This window comes from Lutjanus erythropterus, chromosome 15 (assembly GCF_056507025.1).
Source record: "Lutjanus erythropterus isolate fLutEry1 chromosome 15, fLutEry1.hap2, whole genome shotgun sequence".
Taxonomy (NCBI): domain Eukaryota; kingdom Metazoa; phylum Chordata; class Actinopteri; order Lutjaniformes; family Lutjanidae; genus Lutjanus; species Lutjanus erythropterus.
The window spans coordinates 18,260,052-18,282,283 of record NC_139331.1 but is presented as its reverse complement, the minus strand read 5'-3'; the positions used below and the strand labels follow the sequence as shown (position 1 = coordinate 18,282,283).

At 37.8% G+C, this 22,232-nt stretch overlaps 1 protein-coding gene across 3 annotated transcripts in view; it reads right to left on the bottom strand.

Annotated features, from left to right (window-relative positions):
• Positions 1–18,846, bottom strand: part of LOC146314286 (E3 ubiquitin-protein ligase RNF19A) — a 35,742-nt gene extending 16,896 nt beyond the window's left edge. For all 3 annotated transcript variants that reach the window (XM_084737968.1, XM_084737970.1, XM_084737969.1), the window contains exons 1-3: positions 18,581–18,846; positions 5,528–6,114; positions 3,746–4,236 (exon numbers count right to left, since the gene is read on the bottom strand). In XM_084737968.1, coding sequence (XP_084594094.1) covers positions 3,746–4,236; positions 5,528–5,680 — 644 coding nt within the window. In that variant the 5' untranslated portion in view covers positions 5,681–6,114; positions 18,581–18,846. The remainder of the gene's footprint in view (positions 1–3,745; positions 4,237–5,527; positions 6,115–18,580) is intronic.
• Positions 18,847–22,232: the final 3,386 nt, after the last annotated feature.

Below are 22,232 nucleotides of genomic sequence, written 5' to 3'. Positions count from 1 at the left end.
ATAAAATAAGAAAAATATTTCCTATCTTTATTTACAGCAATCTGATTAGCAGGCTGTGCAGCTAACATCATGTTAGTCGGGAACTTCACTTGAATCTCAGAAAAACAAACCTCAGAAGCTTCTTTTTGGAGCTTATACAAAAAACCTTCCTCAAATGTCAAACTCTAGCACTGTTGGATAAAAGTGCAGCTATTTGACATCAACACAGGCACAGAAAGATTTCCACATTAAATACTTTCTGCACCGCAGATTCTGTCTCTGTGCACTGGAAAATCTTTTGCATCTTTTCATTTGAAACCACCTACACTAGAATCAAATATGCAACATAAACATGACAAAATGTGCACACACAGATAGATAAGGGTATGCGGACATACGCAGGGCACACCATCTCAGGGCCGGCATAATCTCCAGCTAAGCTTCTGTCACTAAGACCTCTAGGAATGTGTGCATGTAGGGAACATGAGAATATACAAACCATAAGAATGACCAGTTTACATAACTGGTCAACACTTCTCTTATGTGGAAGTTATTAGTCATTTAAAACACCACTGACCTCCACTTGTAAAGTTTTTTTTAATCATCCGAAGATTTGTTGAAAATAAATCAGATCTCTTGTTTCTGTGTTATATTTAATTCCAAACACCATCAGACAGACTGGCATATTGATTTTTACTCCACTCGTTCATCATGACCAGACTGTGAGCACTGACAGTCGGGGAGACAGACAGTCTACCACTGAGTCCTGAACCTTGGTGCATACGTGCTTTTGACCACAAATATTCACCAAACTCCCGCACACAATGTGCGCGCGCACGCACACACACACACACACACACACACACACACACACACACACACACACACACACACACACACACACACCATGATTTCCCATCAGCAGCCCTATCCTGTTACCCCTCCATGAACATGAAGGTGATACAGCAACAGCTCAGTGTCTGAACATGTGGTAAAGAAAACATGAGAGTTAACTCAGAACATGTCTTGTGGTTGCATTGCATTGTGGTCCACTGAGGCTGTGCTGATGGGGAAAAGAACATAACTCTGACTCTACCACAGTGGATTTCTCCCTGTATGACTAATTATTATATCCTAAATTGATTCTGCATTGAAATCACAGGAGCTGTGCTTTAAAGGAGCACTATATAACGTGTGTGTGTGTCCAAAAACGATCACCGCAGTTCAAACAGTGAGTTGTAAGCACAGACTGTATATTAAATAGGTTGAAAATCTCTTTAATATACTGTCTCTGGCTGAGAGGAGTTGTTCCCCTGCTGCGGGCTGCAGGAACACTGCAAGAATGCAAGATGAACACATTTTAAATTGACAACAACAATGATGGGGTCCTACACTGTAAATTAATCAGTTGTTTATAACTGTCAGTTGTCTCTCAATGTAAAATTAAGCCTGTTATCCTGAAAACAAAAGCCCACTGCTCTGAAAATACACACTCTGGAGTTTGAGCTCAGTGACTGCTGGTCTCACTACCTGCCAGACTCCATGAACATACCGCTCACATTATCCGTTACAAACATTTACTCCTTCTACAAAATTATGAATGATTTCTTGTTTTCTTTCATTTATTATTTCATTTAAATTATTTTTTAAATTTTAATAACATTTTTAATTAATGATTTAATAAACAACTCTAATTAACGTGAACATTATGGGCTGAAAGTTCAGAGGAGGACATCATGCGTTTAAGTGCTGTTGTTATAGAAGCGAGTATTTCAACTTACCATGTTTCCAAAATCTCTGGTGACATATTATGGTCATTTAATGATTTATTACTGTAAATGCAACATGATGTCATCTACATTTCTGCCAGTTACTCTCAGGTGGCTAGAAGAATTGTAAAACAGTCCCATAAATACCAGGCACAATCACCAATTAACTTTGTTGTTGTACAGAAGCATACTGGCACTGCTCTGTGATCCTCTCACCAGTGTGTGTATATGTGTGTGTGATGGTGCTGTTTGTAAATGTATTTGACAGACATGCCCTGAAGATAATGATATAGCTATGTGCGACTAATTAATTAATTTGCAGCTACGACAAGCACCCAAAAATTAGCTTGCTCAGATCATAAAGTTGCCTCCTGGGAAGCAAGATGACCTAGATAATGTTATACTTTGTTTACTGCAGCAAATTACTTAATTTATAAGAAATTCTGTCACTTCATTTATCATAAATGAAGTAATTTCCAAAAACAAATAAAGGAATGGCACTAATACTGCATACTGTTCTGTTGAGACAACCTAAATAATGACTGACAGCCCTATATTTGTTCCACCATTTAGATTTCTTCATCATTCACAACCAGTCTCTTCTGTTTCGGGATCTGCAAAATATTTTGGTTGCATCAACATTTGAACAGCCTGGGGTGCATGTGAAGCTCAAACTCAGCTTTCACATGCTGTCAGTTCATCTTTTCAAGGCTCAGTCAATCATTCTGACACCTAAAAAAAACTGCCACACTCTTGTGTTTCACAACATAAAGCTGGTGGTGGGATGGAAGCAGTTTGACAAGAGCTGCCATATTGAAAAGTTGGAACGAGGGCCCTTGCTTTTTTTGGTAATTACAGTGAATTGCAACTGTATGACTCAATATGTCAATAAAAAGTACATTTTTCTACAAGTTTAGGCAATCTAGAAAGCCCTTTATTTTCATCATGCAATTTCCTCGCCCCCTGTTACCTTCTCTCAGTGTTGTTACTTAACCACAGCGGTTGAAGAAGTGTCCAGACATTTTATTTAGTAAAAGTGGAAATACTACAGTGTAAAAATAACTTACACGTAAAAGTCTTGCATCCAAAATCTAACTAAAAGGATCAGTACATAGGATTTTGTGGTCTTGAGCAGTAAAATAGCAGAGTGCAAAAAAAAACTTGCCTGCTAAGCATGCAGGAGAAACTAGGGTGGCTGCAAAACTGCTACTGTAGAAACATGGTGGACTCCATGGAAGACAACCTGTGGTCTCTGTAGGTATAAAGTGCTCATACTAAGGTAACAACGGCACAATGATCCTTCTTTTCAGGTGATTATACACTAATGAAAATATCCAAATAAGTATTATATCCCATTTCTGTTAACAGTACCAAAAGCAAAACTATGACTATGCAGAATGCTGCATTTCAGAATAAGCATGCATGTGTATGTATCATTTAAATGTTGCGGCTGGTAAAGATGTGGCTTATTTTAATAACTTCCTATACTGTTTGAAAGTTTAAAGTTGGAGCAAGCGATTCTGGAGGAGGATAGTTGATCGTTGAGTCTTTTTCCCTGGTCATCAAATACCAGAGCTTTTATTTTAGTGGTTCAGACCAAACTGGGAATAAGTGTTCATTCTTTCCTTCAGAATTCCTTCAGAATAGCTTACTCCATCTTTAACAATAAATCACAGTATGTTCATTTATATTTTGAGTCAAAAAGAAGAAACTACAGCTGCGAAATAAATGTAGTGGAGTAAAAAGTATAATATTTGCCTCTGGAATGTGGTGAAGTAGAGGTATATAGAAGCATAAAATGGAAATACTCAGGTTAAGTATCTCAAAATTGTATTTAGTTACTTTCCACCGTTTCACCATCTATATATATAAGTCTTTCTTGTTATTTGTGATTTTGAAATGACACATTTTCTGGTGTAAATATGCAGAAATAGTTTTGGGGGAAAAAAGTAATAAAGAAAAACCCTTTTCTGATTTTGTGTTGGTCTGATTCTCACCTGCAGTCAGGTGCAGGACACCAGCGTGTATCTGGATCAGCAGCCAGGAAACGTCTGAGCTGGTACTCCTCAAACCGCTCTAGCAGCGCCCGGTCATCAAGAATGGCTCGAACATCCAGTGGTGCCAGTGTTTCGGGGCACTGCGGGCACGCGATGCCCACCCGGCTCTCCGATATCTCAATGCGCAGGTACTGCCGGAGGCAGTCGGAGCACGTCCGGTGGGAACAGGAAGTGAGTCGAGGGAAGTGGCACCGCGGTTGACTGAGCAGGCACAGTGGGCACTCCTCCAGGTGTTCCTCCAACAGCTGCTCCTGGCTGGAGGAGGAGAGGGACAAGACGCCCGTGGAGCCGCTGCTGACCCCGCCCACGCACTCAGCTGTGGCGGCACCGTCTTTGGCTGCCTCAGCCGCTGCTGGTGGACCTCCTCCTTCTCCTCTTTCTCCTCCAGAAACTCTTGGTTCTCCAGCCTCTTCTGCTGTGAGGTTGATGTCCTGTGAACAATTACAGAGCTGCTGATTCACCAAATCCAGTCACATACTAAAAATCCAGTCACAAAATAAAAAGTTTCTGTTTTATTTAAAAAAAATAAATGGAAGCTAAAGAAACATCCTCACATTTCTTGAGAAAATCAGTATAGGTGAGTGTGCATGTAGGTGATACTTCTTGCATTTGGTCCACTTGGTTTCTTGGCAACGTAATTCCTTGAAATTGCCAATTAATTAAATAAACACTCTAATGGATTTGGGCTATAACAGAATGGGAGCGAGAGGAAGCGAGCAGAAGCTAATACATTCAAAGTTAATGATCTACAGCCTCTCTGCAGGCTCTCCTGTCTCACACAACAACTTGTGAGACATTTTGACTTTGGCAACAAAACTGGACATCTGAAATGTTTCACTGTTGCCTGTGGTTAAACATTTATATTAGCACAGAAATATTTTATGTGTTTACAACCTAATAACTAACCTAATTCTAACCTATTTAGAAATAATTTTTAACAATATTCTCAACCTTAAGTGGCATCAAATATAACCCATCAGTAAAATTTCAGACTTCCTAACTCATACAAACATTCTATTAATATATATTTTTGTATCATATCGTATACTATGTCCGTTTTTAATGTATACAAGTTTGTCTCACTGTATACATCTTTATATTTTACATATACATACAGTAAATCCTTCATATCTCTAGCACACAATTATCATGAGCAATATACTGTATAATTATGTTATTTCTCTTAGTGTATTACACACCATATATGTATTACAACATGTTCAATTATCCTGTACAATTATCCATATAGCAGTACAAAGAGAAAAGTGTATATTGTGTGCATAGTTTGTGTATAGAATTTTCTTATTTTATGTTATTTTTTAATATTTTATTCTATTTTTATCCTTATTTATTTGTATTTTTATTATCAGACATTCCTGTACCTTTAGCCTCAAGCTGTGGTAACAAATAAACTTCCCATAGATATAATAGATAACATAAGGTAAGTTTATCTTACTTTATCTTACAGAAGAAAAAGTCAAGCCAAGTCAATTTTATTTATAAAGCACATTTAAAGCAACCGAGGTTGACCAAAGTGCTGTACAGTAGAATAATGAAAAAAAAAAGGGTAAAACATTTTGTATAAACTGGTTAACTAAAAACTCACTGCCTCCCTGAAGCAAGAAAACTAGAAGAATTAATGTTGGACATTATACTGGGAATACCTCCTCATTTTTACTCACTCCCTGTCCATGATAACAGTATTGAACTCGTCAGTCTCACCTGCTCTGGGTGCTCGCTCGGGGTCAGGGTGATGGCCACCTCCTCTTTGGGCCAGGCTTCCACGGGCTTCTCGGGCTTCGCCTCCGGTTTGGGCTTCCTGCTGAAGAAGTTGAGAAAGCTCAGCGGCCCCGTCTGCTGCTTGGGCCTCTTCATGGTGTAGGTCGAGAGCGGGAGGAGCAGCAGCTGAGGAGGGCAGGCCAACGACCATGAGCAGGATGCAAAAGCGTGTGTGTGTGTGTGTTTGTGTGTGTGTGTGAATTTGTGTGTGCGTGTGTGTGTGTGTGTGTGCGTGTGTGTGTGTGTGTGTGCGTGCGTGGGTGGGTGAGCACAGCAAGCTCTCACGGCTCACAGCCTTGGAGTTGGGTTGCTGCTCTGCTGTACGTGGGAGGAAGAGCGGGAGAGATGGAGAGGAGGTAGACGGCGGGGAGGAGGAGGTAATCCCTGCCCAAGGGGAGCATCACTAATTTGGAGACTTTCCGAGGCCTGGTCATGTGATTTGCTTTGTCTCTTCTTCGGCCCTAGTCCTGAACTGGCTGACTGTCCTTCATCGTTTTAGGCCTCCTCCTCACCGTTCGCTGTCCTTTACCCTGGAAGCAAACATCACAATCATGACTTAATGACAGTGAATCAGAAATAGTACCCCTTTTATCAGAAAATAATTTGTTGTACAAAAAAGTCCCGACATGAAAAGTGAAGCTGCCAAATGCATCAGAGGTGACAATTCAGTATAATTATCAACTTTCAGTGGGATGACTTGATTATAATGTGTTATAGTCACACACATTTCTTTTGTCCAAATGATTCCAAGAAAAATGTGAATGTGAAATGTAAAAATGAGTCAGTTTTAGTTACACATATTGAAGGAGTTTTGTTTAATGTGATGCATCATATTAATGCACTACTTCATTGGAAGAAGTGTGCATAAAACTGTCATTACACTGTCATAACCATGTTATGACACCTGTGTTGACCATGAAAGAGTCTTTATGAATGTTTATGGCTGCTGTCATTAAATGTCATTCATTCAATTATGTCATTTTGAATGCAAAGTTGACATTGTTTGAGATACCTCTGATATGACAACTTGACATTATCAAGCTGCTTAGCTTTATGTTGTTACATTACATTATACTGTCATATGTGGTTGGCTGTCATGAGGCCATTATAAGTGTCTTTGGCCTCAAGTAAAGCAGTTTATTTTGGACTTGTCATAGAGATGGCAAAAACATGGGGAATGGCCCCTTATAACAGGAGAGGAAAGCGAGAATTTACTTATTTTTACTTAAATTACTCAAAAATAGTAATAGCAAGGAAATTGCCACTTTGGTTCAACTGGTGAGAAAGTGTTACAAGAAGACATTTTCCTTGTTTTAAGCGGGGTCACAGGCCTAAAAACTGATGATCTAAACCATATTGTCCAGACCTTCATCAATGCCATATCTGTAATCTGGTAACATTAATTTTTAAGTGAGTAACAAAATTACCAATCAGCAGCAGCTTACTTCTATTGAAAATCTGCAGTCTTTTTTCCCTCTTGAACTTCCATTCCCTTTTGAACATTTTGATGTAGAAAACCTCTCTGTGAACCCGCGTAAATGAATATAAATGTTATCTATGAACTTTTTCCCTCTGGCTGCAAATTCAGAATCCTGTTATTCAGAACAACGACAGCAAACACGACTTTTACACGAAAACATAGATGGTTCGATCTGCGCTGCAGTGTTTCATTTGCTATCTTCATTATCATTAGCAACCGATGAATATTTAATCCAAATAAACACAAGATACATTCTGTATTATTAAATAATGTGGAGCTCTGTTGCTCACATTTACTCAAAACCTGAACTGAAACAGGAACTAATTTTAAAATCTGACCTTTCAATAATATCACAGAAATAGCCATTTTAAAAACAAGCTGTACCATTTTACTGGAGAATCTCTATTTAAACCCCCCCCCCAAGAGTCGTTTATCTGAAATAAAATTAAAACTGAAAACACACTGCAGGGTTTGGATCTCGGCGACCCGGCCGGCCCATCATACAGCCTCAGACATGAGCAATAAGGTCACAGCCATGAGACACAAAGAGCAGATGGATGAGAGAGTTGTGACTGGTTTGACAGAAAGAATTGGGGGAGATGAAGGGTGAGGCAGAGGAGAGGCACTGATAGACAGCACAGACAACTCATTCTGTCTCCATTAGGAGGCAGCGAGCTTTCATAATCAGGCCCAGAGAGCAAAGAGAGCATGAGGTGATTCATGCAACCCCAGACCAATTAAAATATGGCTCCATATTGACACTATGTCAAGTCAGACCATGGAATACAGCATGAAGTATGATGCGTTTATAGATTATCATCTATTTAAAGAACGGTTTTATACTCTATGATGCTGTATGTGAAACAAAAGTCAAATTTATGATCTTTAAGAGTGATTCACTTTTTATATCAAATCAACAGCAAAGACCAGAGGCAGGGTACGGCTACAGGAGCTATATGCTTCATCATTCTTTTAACAGGGATGCACAAAGAGTCTGGATTTATGTAACACTGCAGTGTCTAGCCTTCCTTCCTGCATAGAGACTGTGAGTTAGAGTTGTATTTATATTCTAGTCCCGTGGATATGTTAAAATCGACATGAATAGCAGGCTCCTCTTGCAGCAGCACATCATTATATATGATAATAGAGTAAAGAAAAGAAGCTTTGAGAAGCTGGCACCATAAACTGATGATTAGTGTTGATATTTTAGATGCAAGATTTCTTTTTTTTTTCACTGAAGCTCTGCTGAAAATACTGTAGTGTCTGTGTTTTGCTGAGATATATGTTTGGCCAATTTACTTCAAGAACAAGACAACTGAAATGTAAGGCACATCACAAGCAGTTGTTTTTGCCAAGAGTTTGTGTATTTTATGCAGGAATTATGTGTTAAAACAAATATTTGTTTGAGTAACATTCAAAAATCCTCTTAGAAAGCATCATTAGTTAACAAATGAAACATTAAACACAATAAATGGGTTAAAAGAACAGATTCAATAGGTTGTTGCCTATATGTGAATGAGCCAGATAACACAGCTACGTCTTTATAAATGAAACAAAGATTCCTATTAAACCAGGCATAAAACTAGACACCATCTTGCATCAGGATCACACCAGTCGCTCATGTTCCAGCCACAGCCATCTTCAAACTCAACCTTCATTTTGATGTCAACTACATACCTGCAAAGTTTTGTGACGGCAACTTGAACAGCTGTGACACCATCACAAAATATTAAAAAAAGTATTCAAAACTGCCACTGTGGTAGTTCCTGCTACAGTAGGCGTCTCCAGGACCACATTTTGCCATCATGTCACACACACACATGCAGAAACTCTCATGGAGAAACTTTGCCTCATTGGTTAGAGTGGATGGGACAGACTGAAACTGGGATACAGCGATTCGCAACAGGGACTTAAAGTTGGGAACCAGTATGAGACAGTCCAGACAGACAGACCCATCATACCTGTTCCATTGTTGCAGCTGGTAATAACAGCAAATGATCTGTAAAACCCACATCTATAAGTTCAATGCTGGCAAAGCCTCATAAAAGATGTAATAAAATTGCCTTGGTCTTCTTCCAAACTAGAGGAATATGAACTGACAAGATAAGAGATGTTTATGAAGCTTTCTGTTTCACAACATCTAGGATACAATGACAAAGTCATGGATACAGTACAAACCGTTTCCTGCCCTGACAAAGTCACTTCATGACAAAACGGTGATGGTAAAATTGGTAACAACTGCAATTTCAGTTGTTTAAAGTTTCCTCATTAAATCCTTTTCAATCTCTAAACAAAATCTTCATGAGGGTTAGGATTTTGGTGATGTCTTTCCATGTAAGGCTACCATCTCTACAACTTGACCATCAGTTACAAACATTTGGTCTGCTGGTTGTAATTCAACATTTAGTGGCCAGTATCACAGAAAATTCCTTACTCGCAGATCCCATCTCAACTGTTTGGTAACCACATGTCTAACTTCTATAATACAGGCCCTGCTCTCCAGTAGTCTTTCTAAATTAAGGCTAAAATCTCTTGTGGAAATCTCGGTTTAAAGACTTAAAAATAAAGCAACTAAGCATTCTGTGTTTAGTAAAATCATCTCTAATAAAAAAGAACCTCCCAGCAACAATGAAATGGTTCAGACTTCCCTCCATATTATTTTTGTTTTATTTTCACCAAACGTAGCTTTTCTGCATCCTATTCCCAGCAACCCTTTTATGCATTCCCTTGAATTTTCCTCCTTTCCATATATTCCAAGGGGACTGGCTTTCTTAGCCAAAGCACAGGATCCAAAGCACCGACCTCTGCAACTAACACATCGCTGTGCTGCATTTTATTTATAGAACTAATTCCCACATAAGAAGACATCAAAAGAACACACAAAACATTCAAAAGAGCTCGCAAGGAACATACTGTGTCTACACATCCACATGTACTCGCTCAACTCACACAGGCACACTGATACATGAACGAACAGACACACAGAATTGAGTGTTTTTAAATCACAGCTCGGCTCCAGCTGGGGCTTATCACTCCACACTGACAAGACGGATAGCAAAGTAATTAGACAACACAATTAGCTGCCCAACAACTTAGATGTGTTACTGTCACCACAAGAGAAAGTTTCCATCAACATGATCAGAATTAAAACACAAACCTCACTGCTCTTACACAGTACAGCAACAATTAAAAGTTAAGCAGGCACCAACTTTGTACAAGCTGTTCATATGAAATTGAATTATGTAAAACAGGGGTTTTCAAAGTCTGAGACTATAGACCTTCTTAGTTTTGCTCAATTCCTGGATATGGAATCATGATTATGCTACTTGATCCAATAGACACTCAACAATATAGCCAAGATACAGTAATATTTCTGTTTTCCATATCTTCAGACTATGCCAAATACATAAATTAAAGGTCTGCCCAAAGGCATTTATTATTCTGACTCTGGAAAAGTGGAAAAAAAAACAAAAGTAAAATTCCCCAATGTTGGATCTCTAAACTATCCATTAAACCCAATCACAAACATTTGGACTTTTCTATGTGGTCTCCTTTGGATTACTTATGTAATAACTAATGTGATATTATTTCACTTCCAGTCACTGAGCCTCCCCTGAAACTGTTTGGATGCCCCCCTGGGGAGAACCGCCTCCCACTTTAAAAACTTCTGATATAAACCATTATATAAACATCTTCAAACCAAACTGATAAAAAAAAAACACACACACACACATGCACAAATACAATACACAATACTGAGTTAGTACAAAGTTTTAAGTACTACTAGACTAATTTTGCCAATATAGTCAATAAAGCCAGAAAAAAAAAAATTTATATAACATTACACATTGTATTTCACTGCTAAGTGTTTTCTATGTTCTGCCAAAGGACCAAATGTGAGGTGGCTCTGGCCCATACATGGCTGCCAGATTTGACTAGGATTTAAAGACTCAGGCTTGGGCCGATTTGGGCTGAGAATCAGTTCCAGTTAGCATTAGCACTAAGACTAGATTTGGACCAGTAATGGCTCTTAGAATCGGCCCAAGTACTTTGGCAAATCAGTCTGAGATTGCTAACTAAGTATGGATGAACCAATTGCACTTTCCTTAATCCCACCCCTTTTCTCTCAGTCCTCCAATGACAGTTGAGCAAACTTGGTACTTTGTTCAACTTTCTACTGTCCTGTTTCCTGTACCTAGATATGCTATCATGCTATAGGCTATGATCCTGTGGGACCAGTAAAAACAACCTAATCACATCAGCAAAACGCCAGATAACTTGCTCGCTGTATTCATCAATCATTAGATAGCTAGTTAGGCTAGCTAGCATTTTGCTAACATTAGCTAACTAGTTAGGTAGCATTTTGCTAACATGATGTGACCCCATATGTCACTTTTACAGAAAAGAGAGACCGAGGTGCAAAGTTTGCACAACTGTTATTTGAGTACAGAGCAAAAAGGGCGTCCGTTAAGAAGAGTTTCACAATTATTACTGCATCAAACAAAGTTAGCAACAGATGTTGGTGCAGCAGACAACATGGGTTTGTTTTGTGTCACATTGCAAAGGATATCATACCATTTCAAATCCTTGACACGTTTTCAATATAAAACTCTGTGAAATGATTTCAATGTGTTTATCAACATTTTCAGCACATTTTTACAATACAGCAATAATACTGATAACCCTGATAATTTTGGTCACTATAATTTATCTGAAATTTTCATACTGATACATGTCTAAGAGTGCCGATCACTTTTGGTTACCTGCACCATCCTAAGTTTTTTCTTTTCTTTCTCTCTTCTAAATAAATCCTCCATTTATCAAAGATAATGTTCTTTCACTCCAATCAGCCTGTTCACAATCTGTGCAAAGCATCCCGGCATCGTTATAGATCATCATCATCATCATTTGAATCAGGTCAACCATCCATCAAAACTACATAAACAAACTGATAGGCACACATACACATTTGAATTATGTGGACACAGAGATGGAAACGGCAGAAGCAGCTCCTTAACGATGAGATGCTGTTTGTCCTGCATGACCAGTGGCTATGACACGAGCACAATGAACCTTACTGTGTTAGAGAAAAAAAAATACTGATTATAGTCATGAGCAAAGCTTGCAATAACAAAATAGGCACTTGTAGGGTATCATTTAAACTGCTTTAACCTCACTGACTCCAACAAAAGGTCAGTCATCACAAACAGGTTTGTGGACAAAAATACACAACAATATATTAGCTACATATCCACTGGAACCAGGTTTCATTTGATTTTTAATAATGTTACACATATTTGGAATAATTTAACTTCAAAGTATTGTAACCATTGACATAGTATATAAAGATGAATGACATGAGAGCTCCCCAAAAGTGAAACTAAAGCATCTAGATGTTAAACCTGGTGGCTGGCTGCAGTGTAGATCATAAATCCCACTCCCTCAATGTTAGGAGATGGGAAATGGGCCAAACTAAAACATTAGGGTACATATAAATTTTTTTTTGTTTGTTTTCCAAAAGCTGGTTTCTGTCAATTTAGGCAGTTCTTATCGCACTAATGTATGTCTAAATGTCCAAACCGCGGGAGGAAGTGGAGCTGCAACATGCATCTTTTATTTATGTCAGTTTCAAACTCAATTATTTTCTGCCCTAAAAGCAGAAAAGCAGAGCTAATAATCAAACATATACTTATATCTAATGCATTATAATATTTTCTTTTTATTTATTATGTTAACAAACTTTATGACCTCTGTCTTACTGTATTCAATGATGAGACTGTGGGGAGTAAGAAGAGTCCTGATGTCTTTAATGTGATCCCTCAGAAGGCTCAAGGGACAACACAGTTAACAACACAAAGGATGGACACAGATGCTGCCCGGAAAGAGAGAGCACATCTTCAATTCACAGCTTAATGGTTTTTCTTTTCTCTTGAATGAGTGTCTGTGTGTTTGTGTGTGTGTGTGTGTGTGTGTGTGTGTGTGTGTGTGTGTGTGTGTGTGTGTGTGTGTAGAGCACAGCCTACTGTAAAATGCTCCTGAGGCCAAAGACACACTTAAAGACTTGACCTCTTTCCTCTATAGGACGCTGACGCTCCTTTGATGTTTCACTCATTTTACAGAGAACTCATGGCCACAGAGAATGAACAATCCGCTAACACAGACTGTACAAGAATTCAAATTCTTAAGGCGTCTCGGGGGGATTACAGAGAATTAAAGGACAAATACAAAATCTGTCCTAGAACTTTATTTTCTGTGCCAGAGCACAAAGAGCTTAATCACTAATTCTGACTGGGTTTTTTCACCCTCCGTCCATGTGGACATTCTAACCTAAATATCAGATTTAACGACTTTGATTCATCAAGTTATGGCACATTCTTGTGGAGTTGTGCATGAGTAAAATTATAACCCGCTGCTACATGTTTGGGAAACATGTAGTCCTTCTAAGAGTTAAGTAGCCACAGCTCTGGAGAGGGTAAAAATCAATTCAATGACTCCCATGAGAGAGAAAGAACACACTCTCGTCCTGAAAGAGAAATTCTCTCTATCTCTGCAGTTAGAGGGGTATAATTTATAACAGGCTAATGTGTTTTAAAACATACTTTTCCAGACCATTTCTGTTTAACTTGCACACTGACTTCACTACTTACGCAATGTAGTGTGATGTATATCGATTTTACAAGTTGCACATCTGTTTACTTACAGGCCATTTTCCATTTGCCATTTTTCATCCTTATGTTAGTTACTTCACTTTTCACAGATACCTTGGTACATTTTGTCAATAGTGTTTTCTGTTTGTTTTGTATACAGTGTTTTTGAGCATTTTAATAATCACGTTGGTGTCTTAGATAACCATTAGCAATGTTAGCTTGCTAGCTAGCTAGAATTGCCATCTTAAGTCAAACTTAGCAGAAACCAAACAAAACTCACCCAACAAACCCTTGCTTCAAAGCTTTAGATGTGAAAATATTCTGGCTGTATACGCCATTTCTTGACTCTGCTTCTCTGATGTCAAACCTCGCTCCTCTCACAGTGATATTTTCACATCGGATGTGGTGAATTGAGGATTTGTTTTGACCAAACAAGTGTTGGTGTTAGTTGTTTGTTGGAACAGTGGAAAGATGAGCCAGAGACGTTTTTCTTTATTTTGTTTCTGTCAAGTTTGAGTGAAGATGATGACTAGCTGAGATGATCAAAATGCTCAAAAACACTATACAAAACAAACAGCAAAAAATATTAATAATATGAAAGTAACTGGAAGTAAACAGATGTGCAGTTTGTAAAACAGATTTACATCATAGTGCAAATAAATAATTTATAAGGTGATAATAACTTGTAGGTGACGTTATGAATTATTAGTTATCATTATCAAGTAAAGTGACCAGATTTCTGAAGTGAAAACTGGGGACTTTTCCAGTTCTGTAGTCAATATATGATTAAAATATCCGGGAACAGCTCCAGCCGGGGACAGAGGCCAAAGTCCCAGAGATTGTCCCCCGGACAGTCTCCAGGACGTCTGGTCACCCTGTTATCAAGCCCATCATTTACAATGTAGTAAGGAAAGGAACTATAAATCATGTATGTCTCAACAGTGTTAGGACAGCGGGGATAAATGGGACTGTGCTCATCGTTTCACTCAAGAGGACTTTAACAAGATGGCTGTTTGACCTTGTAACCTGCTCGAGCACCTTTCACTGAATGACACCCACTCCATGTAGCTACACAAGCACACACAAAACCAAGCGCTCCGGACACATGTCTCAGTCTTAATTCACTGCAGCAAACCCTCATTTTTAATTTATTTCCAACAGGCAGAAGAAAACTGATCCCTTGGCAAACACCATCCCTGGACATCATTACATAATGTACAAAGGCTTTGGCTGCAGTCTTGTTTTCTTACCTACTGACATGATTCAGCAACATACTGATACACACCGGTTTCAATATGACAGCAAAGGCAACGGTCACTCAAACACATCTCTACAGAAAATGCCAGATAAGTAAAAAGTTTCACAATGGCATTCCACCAAATTTGCACCCAAATAACAGTTTAACGACTGCCCCACTGCAGGATGTCACCATCTTTCACTTTAGAGTATCTTACATTCATAATAATCAGAAAAAAAAACTATTTCTGACTGGGAAAGTTTGGGTCAGTGCAGTGTTAACTTTTTATTATTTCAATACTGCATATATTTTATTTGTGCTTACATGTGATGTGGGGTTGCTGTCTGCTTAGAGTGACCTAAATTAGTTACAAAAGTTATTTTTATTAGCATTAGCCCTGAACAAGTCAGTTACAGTAATATTATAGAAGGCTGTGGCTGCAGTAGTGGTGTACTAGTGCAGCCACAAGTCTAGGAGAAAATCACTGTGTAATATAAAACTTCAAACTGTTTCAGCATGTTTGAATAGCAAAATGTATCTTCACTGGGACACTAGTCTCAGCCAACCCATCACCCAGACACTATAAGAAGCACAACAACAACCCTACCCTTGCAGCATCATATGTATTGTTTATACATTATGACTTAAAAGTTCATGAACGCACCTCAGTCTGAAGGACAGCTTGAGAAATGGGACCATCTGAAGAGCACGTGAACGCAGCATGGCGTTCCAAAGATCAGGTAAGGAAAGTCAAATAAATGATGGCAATGGTTGCATCATGGTAAATATATGCTGCATTCATGTGCCGAGTTGGGAAGTTGTTCTTCACACTTCTTTACACTTATACTTCTTTACACTTAACAGCATGGATGCTACATATGGTGGGTTGCTTTTCAAATTTGCTGAAACAGTTTGAAGATTTGTATTTATTCTGCTGCACCAGAGCATTCCCTAAACCCACTAGAATATTGCTCTGCCTGACTTGTTATCAGGGTTTATGCTAATAAATAACTTTGGTAATTAATCTACGTCAGTATACGTGGACAGCAACTAACAGTTACAACACAATAAGATGAAAAATGATACGCAATATGTGAATTACTAAAATGTTTCCATCAACCAAAAATTGACTTCTCTGACATTTTTCTGTGTAAATGACATCAACAACTTGTTAACAACTTCTGTACCAAAATTTTCACTGACCTTGAGGGAGCGTTCATGTGAAATTCCCCAGTTAAGAACTTATTTTACCAATTATTCCAACATCACATGAATGTAACAACATCTCTGCCTCTGACTCTCCTGAATTTGACTTTTCTTTTTTTTTAATGTGTCTCAACTTTATGAAACTGCAATCTAAATCACTTCAGGGAATCCATCAAAGATACTGAAGGCACTGGTCAAAGTGAAACACCTTCCTATCACCATGTGAACTCAAATCAGACAAATGTAAACAGTTACTGTGGTGAAACACTTTAAGGGAGTCAGTGACCTATTATCCTGACATTTGACCTGTTTGATCCCCAAAGCATCGATACAACCGATGCAAAGTGCTGTTTTGAGCATCAATACTAGCATCAATAGGATCAATATCACAAAAATTGATCCATCAAGTTAGACGACATCCTGGCCTCACAAAAATTATTACAAGTACAGCATTTTTTACATCTCTGCTGCTGTTCTGTGCATGCAAGTAGTGCTCATTCACATAATGAATGTTTCTTTATTTATTATCAAATCTGTCTTGTGTTTAAACATGAATATAATTAAGTAATTAACAGAACATTAAAAACAAAATGCCTCGTGTTTGGTAAATTATTTGGGGTATATATAATCAAAAAACGAATAACAGTTAATTATGACAAATTATGACTAATTTTTCAGCCCTTACATGCGAGTACATTAGCTGCTTTTAACAATATAAAGTATCTGTATTGACTGCATTGAAAACCTAATTTTGTGGTATTGCCCGCCCCTAGGAGCTACAGATGGTTGGTTTTGTGTCAAGAGAATATCATGTTAAATCATACTGAATCTTAACTCTTTACATTTAAAGGGACAGTTCACCCCAAAATCAAAAATAAGTGTTTTCCCTCCACCCTGTAGAACTATTTATCCTTCTAGATTGTTTTGGTGTGAGTTGCTTTTTGAGCGAGGTCTATGGTAAGAAGAAAATAGCTCCTACATGAAACTGCTGACAACATGGTCTGCAGATTATCTTGAGGGTCATGATTTCTTTAAAGAGACATTGCTTTTTGATGCTTTGAGCACTACAAGCTCAGTGCCATCTAGTTTCATTACATTCAACAGAAAGCAGACATCTCTGTGGTAGATTTTTATTTTAAAAACGTAGCAACTGACACCAAAATTACGCAGCTAGATAAATAGCTCTACGAGCCAGAGGAAATACATGTATTTCCATTTAAAACAAATGTGAGCTCATGACTTACTGTTCTCGGTTCCTTTTCATCACATCTGGACAAAATGTACAGTAATTAATCCTGTGCATGTGCAAGTTATTCTTCATTTTCTCACCTTTTCTGACTTCAGAAATGCCTGCCTATAGGTTAGAGCCTATAGTGAGGCTGTGTGCTTCTTGATGACAGATAAAAATGACAATGACAGATGGGATTATTACACAACCACCAGCATCTGCCCCAGAGCATTTCCCCCTCCGTCCTTCTGAAAAGCCAAACAGGGAGGAAACGGGACACCTTTTTTTACCCGGATTTTGTCCTCTAAATAAACCATGTTATCACAACCCTTATCATCTCCTACTCAGTTTGTTTTTTTGTTTTTGTGGAGGACACTTGTTAACAAGCTGTTGCTCTGCTATCATGAACAGAGAGGCCAGTTTGCAGTCTGATGTGGAGTCTGGAAACCTGATGATACACCCTATTAAATATCTGTTCACTGGACACAAGCCCACATCAGCAATGCGGGTTTCAGAGGCATGAGAGTGACCTCAGCCTGCCCACACACACATACACACACACACACACACACACACACACACACACACACACACACACACACACACTGTAGGCTACTCCGCGGCATCCCTCACCAAGTCTTCTGTTCCTGCTGAGTTAGTGACCTCTGGCAGCCTGTAGCCTACTTTATAATATAGAGTCACCGCAATATAAGGGATTATGTTGTACATAATATCACATGAGTCTGGAATGTCAAAATAGTGCTTTGTGCCGCCTTAACGTATTATAACTCACTGTTTTAGCTCTACAGATCAAATAATTGAAGTGTTATTTAAACAAATATCCAAATAAACCATAAGAGCAGGCCTATATGGCACATATTATAGATGCATTTTAGGTTAAATGTGTTTACAAGCACACCAATTAAATTAAAATGCTTTATCTTTCCTATTTATTTAAAACAAACCAATTTAATACTTCCATTTTTAATCATTTAAAGAGGGGTCTGTTCAGGGCATCATCAGTATGCTACAGTATTGCAGGGAGTGGCATGTTTAATAGGCTACGTATTCGCATCCACCTCCACCTCCACGCATCCCTCACAGACACGAGTGATGGCGCAAATAAAGCGGCGCGATAAATGCAAAAAGTCTGCAGATAAAACACACAATAATTTGTATTACGTAAACGGTCTCTTACCTCCGTGCACGGCGGCGCCTTGTCTTTGCAGCGTAGAATCAACAACTGGCTCCTCCCCTTGAGGACCAAACAGTAGCACAGAAATCAGTCAGTCTCCTCCTCTTCTCTGCTGCTGCGCGCAAAACGTATCTGAGAGAGATGTCGCACGGAGGGTAGGTGTGTGTGGTGATGATGGCGGGTGCAGGAGGAGAGGAGATCCGAGATGCCTTCCTAACCTTCCCCCGGTGCAGCAGCAGCAGCAGCAGCAGGACTGATGGCTGAGCTGTCTGTGCGGCGGCCTGAGGGGAGGCAGGAACACTGCAGTGACATGAACCAATGAGATGCCGCAGAATCCCAGGATCTCCTATTCATAAATGCCCCCATCCCATAACAAAAAACAGCAGGGTCTCACATGTTTTCAGTACCAAATGTACACACACGACATCTTTTTTTAAAAAAAATGTTGTCCCAGACAACCAAATCTGGCTAGAGTTTTCACTGATCATGTGATATCAAAAGGTGCATCTTAGGTCAAATACTCACCAGAGTGAAAAATGAGAAGGGTTTCATCTATTCTGCAAAATCAAGCTTTAGGAAAAAATCAAGGTACCATAATACCACGATTAAAAAAAATTAAAAAAAACAATATAACATACTCTGCAAGAAGTAATAAATTGTGTGTGATGTTTTCCCCAAAAAAATAAGTTCAAATACCTTAAAAAAAACTCTTACATATAGCTCTACACCTTGCCCTCATTTAGTATTCAATAATTCATGAACATGCAAATAGTCCCCATCCCATCCATGACTGGGGGTTTTCGGGTGTCTGTACCAAACAAAGATGTTTTCTGTTGAATTCTGTGCAGGCCAGGACATCTCTGCAACAACAACAACATTTTGCTTAAAATGGTATTTTGACTTTTGGTATTTGAATGGTATTAGTGTGCCTCTTCCGATTTGAACAATGCAGGAAGCCATATTGCCATTTTGATAAAACTCTCCTAAGTCCAACCCCTTTTTGTTCTATAGTGCAATAATAGTTCAGCAAACTTAGCTCATGTTAGCAAAGCGCTGGCTTACTAGCCAACTAATGATTGATGCAGATTGGCTAGCCAGTTAGCTAGCATTTTGCTAAGATTAGCAAACTTAAGTTGTGAATATATGTTGCCTTTACAAATCCAGTAACATCTCTTAACCATGTACAAAATTTGGTTTTCTTTTCATCATAGTTGAAGTTACCAAGCTTGCTCAGCTGTTGTTGGAGCACAAAGGGCCAATCGTTCAGAACTTAAAGTGCTTTTGCTTTTCTTTAATAAAATAACCATGAGCTAAGCATGTACAAAACAATTAGCATGAGTTTTCTTTGGTAATCAATGTCTGAATTACAAAAACAATGCAGAAGTCACTCACACTAATTAAATAAAATGAAGATAATAAGATAACATAATTAACTTTGAAATATCACAGATATAATCACAATCACAGTCTAGTATGGTTTTGAGACATTTTTTTAGTTTCATCACAATATCTGATATATTTTACATCCCGATAAAGCAGTAAAATAAAAGGTAGCCTAACTATTCCTTAGAGTTCAAAAATAACACACACACATATAACACATTAGACATGTGAGATCTACATAAATAGTTTTTGGAACTTTTAGGAGGGCAACCTTTTAGGTTAGCCTAGTTTTAAGTCCCAGTTAAGTCTATTGATTCACCATCCCAGAGTGGGTCTGTGCCACTGAACAACGAGTGTAAAGAGAGCTTTCAGTATGCACTCTACAGCAGCATATTATTCAATAATCATTGTTTACAAGCTAGATATTCTAATTTGTGGGACTGCCAGGCATTTATGTATTCTGCAGCTTCACAATATACAGATAATACAATCTATTTTTAATATTTCCTCTAAGCATGTATTACAGTAAGACATAAATAGGTTGCTTGGAACAATAATGTATGTCCGATGTTTTTTTCTGCAAAAAAGTGTAATTCCCACATCATTAAAACTAGTTTTAGTATTTAAAATGCATATACTCCTTCTACATCTATCTCTGTACCTCATTAAAAATTCCAGAATCTATGAACGTGCAGATTTTGTTCATTTATTAAGTTTTACTCGTGTCCACAAGATGCCCCCTACTTCGCTGTTCATTCTCACTGTATGTGCACTGATGGCTTCAAGTTCCTACATCACACTTGTAGAAGTTGCAAATTGAACTAGGATTGGCTTCCAGTTGTAATGTCATAAATCATGCTCATAAGCTGCCCCTTAAAATCAGATTTTTAATGAGTGCTGAAAAAAATTCAACTATCAGGGGACGAATGTTAAAACAGCCCACAGTTAAACTCAAACATTCAACTATAGGATGAAAAAGAAAACGTATTTCTGAGTGGAGGGAGCCTTCAAGCAGTCTTGGACAGATTATAATCTTAAAACAGACAGAAAGGTGCTTCTTCTTCACTGATTCTTTTGTAAAATGCAAATAATCATGTACAATGTCACAAAATATCAGCAAAATTGTGTAACAGTTGCATCTTTACAAATATCTTTCAATATAGATGGACAATTTTGCTATTTTGAGGAATTTTTGCACTTCCCACAATATTACATTGCACTGCAATGACTACATTATAAACAATTTAGATTTTCTTTGTGCTTATAGTTTATTTTTTTAATGACATAATTGAAGTAGATGATTTGTTGCATTGTATTTTTACTGGACTGACAAACTCACAGATTCAGAGCTGTAAAATAACTGACTCAAGATGATCATAATATAGATCAGCCTCGATATAAATAAGAACTACAACTACAACAATTCATTGAGGTATAGAAACCGGAAATTATTTTCGGAAACGGAAACACATCACTAAACGGAAGAGAGATGTATACAATGGAATCAAGCAAACAACAATAACAAATCCGGCATGTGCCCATGCCTTCAGAATAAAAGCAAATCATTTAAGCTATTTTTAAAAATGGCTTCTAAGCACTGTGATTTTGTAATCAGTAGTAATACTAATTGAATAAAACCTAAGATTACTAATAACCGTCATAAAAAGAAAATAAAAAAGTAACCCAAGAGGCACTGGAGGTACATCTACTGGGAATTAGATATTAAGAAACTTTTAAATTTAAGTAATCTGCCTGACCAGCAAGTTTATAACATGAAAATTGTGAAATCTTCAACCAGCAACTGCTCATCTGTAGAGCTGCTCTGTCACGAACCTATACTGAGTATCTTTGCATTATGCATAAATTTGATCAAATATTGTATTTTATTATTGCTCAGAACATATTAATAAACATTGCTGTAAATATTCCAGAATGAGCCAAATGGCTAATTTTCTTTTATCTGTAGTCTCTGTCCAGATGTAAAGTTGGCAGCCTAAAATTAATTTAAAATCAAGAAAACAGTTTATAATAATAATAATAATATTATTATTATTATTATTATTATTATTATTATTATTAATAATAATAATAATAATAATAATAATAATAATAATAATAATAATAATTGTGGGCATGTTACTTATAGTAAAGGCATAGCAAACAGATGTAAGTAGAACACTATCATGTGCAGTAATAAACGCAGAGAAAATTAAACAATGTGAAAAATAAACACTTTCTAGATCCAGTTGTTTTTGGATGAAAAGCGAAAATC